General features: G+C 51.6%; 1 protein-coding gene across 2 annotated transcripts in view; it reads left to right on the plus strand.

Moving 5' to 3' along the window:
• BCORL1 (BCL6 corepressor like 1) overlaps window positions 1–3,110 on the plus strand; it is a gene marked incomplete at both ends in the record, with an annotated part of 40,649 nt that extends 37,539 nt beyond the window's left edge. For both annotated transcript variants that reach the window (XM_079727612.1, XM_079727613.1), the window contains one exon: window positions 2,828–3,110. In XM_079727612.1, coding sequence (XP_079583738.1) covers window positions 2,828–3,110 — 283 coding nt within the window. The remainder of the gene's footprint in view (window positions 1–2,827) is intronic.
• Between the last annotated feature and the right edge of the window lie 2,890 nt (window positions 3,111–6,000).

Genomic DNA, 6,000 nt, shown 5'->3' on the forward strand with positions numbered 1-6,000 from the left:
GATTACCGTGCATATTATAACGAGGATCACCCGTTTTTGGAGACTAGGATATACTTGATACTTAGCATTATTAGACTGAACCCAATTTAACCTTTATTTGATGATTCAGAAGGGAGTTCAGCAGCCTGCAGGGCCGTGGCTGTACTGGTTAGGAGGATGCAGGATACACTGTCCTTTCGTTCTTGGCCTCCATCATTAAGTGTCCTCTTCTTGGTGTCTTCACATATTTCAAATAGCTTTGCAGACACTTTTAAGGATACTTTTTCTTTGATATCTATTTTTAAAATATCAGACCCTATTTTTTTTTAAATGAAAGCACATGAAGGGCACATGATAGAGAGACGGGGAGGAGGGGGCAATGGATTAGGAACCCTGTGAGGGAGCCCCTCAGTTGACGACTCTAACCACTAGACCACAGTTTCTTTGCATCCCTTCCCCCCTGGCCTGATAAGAATAAAAATAGCCTCTATGATGACACCAGTAGGGATCAAGTTTCACGGGCTTTTGGTCCTTATTCTTCTGGGCATAAGCTGATCCCTGAGGGCGGGGCTGGGCCTCTGGGATATAGTATTGCACAGTTAATTAATTCCTCCAAAGTATTCAGCACCTCCTTCTCTGAAACAGGATCTTGGGCCCCAGGCAGTAAAAGGACCGGGGTAGTGTGCTTTAGGTGCAGACAGAACACGGGGCAACCGAGGGCCGCGCACCACTCAGCAAGCTGGGCGGCAGGCAGGTTTTCCGTTGAGAGCTTGGTACCAGCAGAGCTGGTTTTCCTGATGTTACATCCTCCAGCGCCACTTCGGAATCTGCCCTTCCACACGGCTACAGCACGATGTGAACATTTATGTTCTTAAAGAAGTGTGTGTGTGTGTGTGTGTGTGTGTGTGTGTGTGTGTGTGTGTGTGTAGAATGATGACTCCGAGGCCCTGTGGCTTTCAGAAGTGACTTCTGACTCATCAAAGCAAGACTGAATTGTGATCACCAATGTTAATGTTCTGAGGGGGTTTTTCCTCCATTCTTGGAAAGCGATGTCCAAGTGTCTGGCATCTCTAGTCCCTTTCCCTTAACCCAGAACCCCCCATTCCCTGATTGTGTGAGATGACAGAGGTTATTGTCATTTGGAAGAAATGCTGCATTTTAGGGATGAGGACTGTGGGTCTGGGTAGAAGTTTTAGGTGCTGTACAGGACATTCAATTCCAGAAACATGTCTTAAGCAGTTGTACCAGGTTAAACCCTGAGGGCTAGACTATAGCTCTGGCCTTCAAAGAATCTCCAGTCTGATAGAGGACACAGACAAGTATACCATTAACTCTAATAAAAGACCGAGTTCCTAAGCAGATTTATTATTGTAAAAAACTCAAGCAGTTCAGAAGGGTGTCAAGTGAAAAATAAAAGTTCCAGTCCACCCCAAGTCCCCATTCCTGTGCCACAGAGAGAACCACAGTTTACGTTTCTTTTATATTCTTTCTGAAATGGGCTCTGTTACAGGTATTATAATAGGGGTACAAGCCAAGTGCCATGAGACTGTGGAAGATGAGATGAGCAACCGGTTACATCGGAGGAAGGCTTCACGGGTGACAGGGAGTCTGCACTGGGCCAGCGAGGAGAGGAGGATGGAGGGTGTGGCACGAGCAAAGGCACTGAGACATTCAAATGGCTGGCACTTGGTGGGATGGGGATACAGTGTGTGTGTGTGTGTGTGTGTGTGTGTGTGTGTGTGAGAGAGAGAGAGAGAGAGAGAGAGAGAAAGAGAGAGAGAGAGAGAGAAAGAGAGAGAGAGAGAGAGAGAAAGAGAGAGAGAGAGGGAGATTGGGTGGAGACAGGGCTGAAGGGGTTGAATGGGGTCGTGTTTGAATGAGGTCTTGCATGATAATCATGCTAAAGAGTTTGAAGGGTTTTTAGCTGGAGATACTGGGGATCCATTGAAAGTGGTTTAGGGAGCGAGTGAAAGGGTCCGATATTCTTTTTAGAAGACGAAGAATAACAGAGGACCCAGTGAGGGTGGGTGGGGGGTGGCTCTTGGCAGAGGGAAACCAGTTAGGAGGCTGATGCAATATAGTCCAGGCTAAAAGTGGTAAAGGCTGGAAGTGGGACAGTGGAATGGCGAATGGCGAGGAGGGACCACTGACATGGGGATGCAGCATTTCCTCGTGGTTTAGTCAGAGCAAGCATTTGGCCCGGGTCAGCCTAGCAGGCCCCCTCCCAGCTGCCCCCAGGCTGTCGCCCAGTCGGGTGTGCTCAGCAAAGTCAGACTGGCTGTAGCTGTAACGTGAGCTCCGGCCCTGCAGAAATGATGGTGCTCCGCTGGAGAAAAAACTTGTCTAATGCATTCCAGAGCCAAAGAGAAATGCCTTTTGGATTACCCGCAGTTTAGGCCTTTCTCCACGGCTCCCCCTCTGCCGGGGAAGATCTTGGAGAACAAGGAGGCAGGGGAAGCAAGAGTGAGAACAGGAAAGGGAAACCAGACAGGCTGGCAGGGATAGCTCGGGGCAGAACTGGTCCCAGCAGATGGTAAATTCCAGGTCACGGTGCGGGTAAGGCCTGGGGAAGCCTGCTCAGAGTTTTAGGTTCTGGAAGGCCCATTTCCCTCCCGCTCCCCGTTTTTGGAAGAGGTCACTCATGGGTTGAGTGCTCGCCATTTAGCTGAAAGCTGGGCCTGCCAACGTAGGGGACAGGAGAAAATATTTACCTCCGCTACACCCATGGGGTCTGTGGCTTAGTGGAGGGTGGCCAGACCGGCAGCCCTCCCACCTGCTCCCAGCACCCCACCCCCGCCGCCCCGTCCCATCGGCCCCCTCCCCTAACTCCCGTTCTTGCCTTTTCTAGGCCCTGCAACTGGTTTCTCTTTACCGACGTCCTGAAGAGGCTGAAGCTTTCCTCGAGGATCTTTCAGGCTCGGTTCCCGCACTTTGAAATCGCCACCTTGCCCAAGGCTGAGTTCTACCGGCAGGTGGCCTCCAGTCAGCTGCTGACCCCCGCCGAGTGGCCTGGAGGCATGGACGCCACCTCCGCCCCGGGCTCCTCTGAGACTGTGGAGCTGGTGCGGTACGAGGCGGAGCTGCTTCGGCTCCTAGGGTCCGAGGTGGAGTTCCAGCCTTGGAACAGTTGACCGGGAAAACAGCCCCTCCCTTTTCTTCTTTCTCCTCCCAAGTTCACCCTTCCCCCACCTCCCATGTCTTTCCCCCACCGAGCACCAGACTGCAGAAAGAGGCAATAATACGGACCAACAAGAAGCCGCCTTATCAATGCCAGCATTAGTGACTGGATTGTTTTTTTGTTTTTTTCGTTTTTGGTTACAGTTAGTTCTCATCTCCCTGTCATCGTCATTGTTGTCGTGGTTGGTGACGGGGGGGTGGAAAGTTGAACTCCACGTCTGAGGGCAAGAGGTCCCAGGGGTGGTGGGAGGTGGCGCCAGGGTCCCTTGGACTGGCCTCCTTGTGTGTGACCAAGACCAAACCTGGGCCCTGGGTGGCCACGGCCTGTCCGGAGGAGAAATGAGAAAAGCCCAAATCTCTGAGCGCCCCCTCTGTTCCCCTGTGTTCTTTTGTCTTCCATAGTATTTATTTTATTAGTATTTAATTTGTATTGTTTCATTGGTTTCTGATAAGTCTGTATCACTGTGACGATTTGAGACAACTTGTTGTATTGAGGGACTTTCTTCACCTCCTTTCTTTGTCTTTCTCGATTAAGCTCTGAAGCTGTTCCCTCCCTCCGAAAAAGTTACTCCCAGGTTTTTTTCCACCACTGGGGAGGGGGCGGGGAGGGGTGGGGGGGGCAATGGCCTGTGACTAATGATGGTGGCTGGTGCTGGCCCAGGTCTGGGGGGTGGGGGGTGAATCCTGAGTCTTTGGTGCTCACCCCTCCCCCAGTTTTTCCCCCCGTTTCACCCTCCTGCCCTTTGCAGCAGCCCTGCTGTCTCGAGATTAGTGTTTACTGCGGAGGGGAGGATTATGGGAGTAAGGGGTTAATGAGTTACTCTTACGGAGGAGAGTTGAGATGGGCCTGAAGGATAAGGTAGCCCCTCCTTGCTGTCCTCACTGCCCTCCTCAGAGTGCACAGTATGAGTTTGTTCCTGCAGCTTTCCCCCCCTGCACCCCCGACCTCCCTGGATACTGAGCCTCTCGGCTCCCCACCCTTGTCCCCATCTCTCCCCCTTGCCTGACTCAGAGCACCCCTTTCCACTCTCTTCTCTCTCTGCTCCCTCGTTCTCCCTCTGCCCCCCACCCCTGTTCTCCTTTGGAATCTGCAGAGGGCTCTGGGATTGCCTGCCAGATGTTGAACCCAGGCCTCAGCTATTTCCTAGGTTGAGGGCAGGAGACTGGTCTCCGGCCGGCCTCCACTCCTGCCTGGGGACCTGGGGCTGAGTGTGCAGCCCTACCAGGCTTCCCTTCCAGCGCTGGGTTTGTTCATGGGGAGAGAGGGAGGGGCTTGGGCTGCTTCCCTGTCCCAGCCCCCTCTGTGGCGTTGTCTTTCCCACTCTTGTTCTTATTTTTCTACCAATTGCTATTTTTCCGAACAATCCTTGTAGAGAGTATGTGCCATCCAAAGGCGGGAGGGCCTCCCTATGGCCAGCTCTGGTTGGAGATGGTACAGTTTTATTGTACAGGTGCTAAAACAACAACAACAAAAGAAGAAAATGGAAAAAAAAAAGGACAAAAAAAAGGCAAAAAAAAAAAAAGCCAGTTTGAGGATGGGACAATCTGTTCTCTGGAGACTCCTGACCCTTGCAGGAGCATTGGTGGTTATTTTCTTTGTATTGTGTTTGTTCTTTGTTCCCAGGGGGAGGTTCTAGGCCCCCTTCTGTAGGACTGCTCCCCACCCCCACCATACTGCCCAGTTGGTTTTGAACAGTTGTTCTCCCTTTCTAAAAAAAAAAAAAATATATATATATATATATATATATGTATGTGTATATATATATATATATATATATATATATATATATATATATATATGAGGGGGTTTTTTGGGGGTTTTAATTTTTTGGTTCTGTTGGGGTTCATGGTATTGTGTGGTTTATTTTATGTTTGCCTTTACTTTTTGCATTTGGGTGTGTATTCTGGCTGCCCTTTATGTTTAATTTTAATCAACTGGCTGTGGAGTCAAAAACACTTGCATACTGAAAAACCTGTGTCAGGGCTTCTGTCTCCTGTCTTCTCTCCTCCCCGTATTGGCTCTTCCGTGGTTACAGGAGGTGGGCATCCCCATGAAGTCAGTGGGGAAAGCCCTGATCCTGCTTTGCAGTTTTGGGTCCTTATGGGCACAGCAAATGAGGACAAGGTGGAGTGGCCAGTGAGCATCTGGGTCACTGGGGCAAGATCTAGAAAGGAAAGGAAAGGCAGGGGCAAATCCTGGGGGTGGGCCAGCGGGGAGAATTGAGCACCTGCGTTGGTTTGGCACGGGGCGGCGGGGGTTGGTGGGGTCCCCCTGCGCATGTGCACGCATTCCTCGTTCTGCACAGGAGGAGCATGATCCGGGGCAGGGACCCCCTTTTAGGTGGCTGTGAGGGATGCTGCCCTGCAAGCCTCTCACTGTTGTGGCCTCTCCCGTTGCGGAGCACAGGCTCCGGACGCGCAGGCTCAGCGGCCATGGCTCACGGGCCCAGCCGCTCCGCGGCATGTGGGATCTTCCCGGACCGGGACACGAACCCGTGTCCCCTGCATCGGCAGGCGGACTCTTAACCACTGCGCCACCAGGGAAGCCCAGATGCTGCTCTTTAACTCAAGCAAATCACCTGCCTGCCAGCTCTCTTTCCTTCCCTGGGCCACCGGTGTCAGCAGCTGACTTCATGGTCTTGTCACTGCCCTCTGTCATGCCGGTGTGCCCCCTGCCCCCGTACCCAGTGCAGTCTTTCTGTGGTTCTGTTTTCCTAAGACCCCGCTGCTGTGGAGGCAAGATGCCCATTCTGAATTTTACAACTTTTCTCCCTGCTTCTGAAAACCAGTGGTAGAAGCTATGATTCCTTCTGACTGCTGGCTCCAGAATGAACCCGTTACTGT

The sequence above is a fragment of the Hyperoodon ampullatus genome, assembly GCF_949752795.1.
Source record: "Hyperoodon ampullatus genome assembly, chromosome: X".
Taxonomy (NCBI): Eukaryota; Metazoa; Chordata; class Mammalia; order Artiodactyla; family Ziphiidae; genus Hyperoodon; species Hyperoodon ampullatus.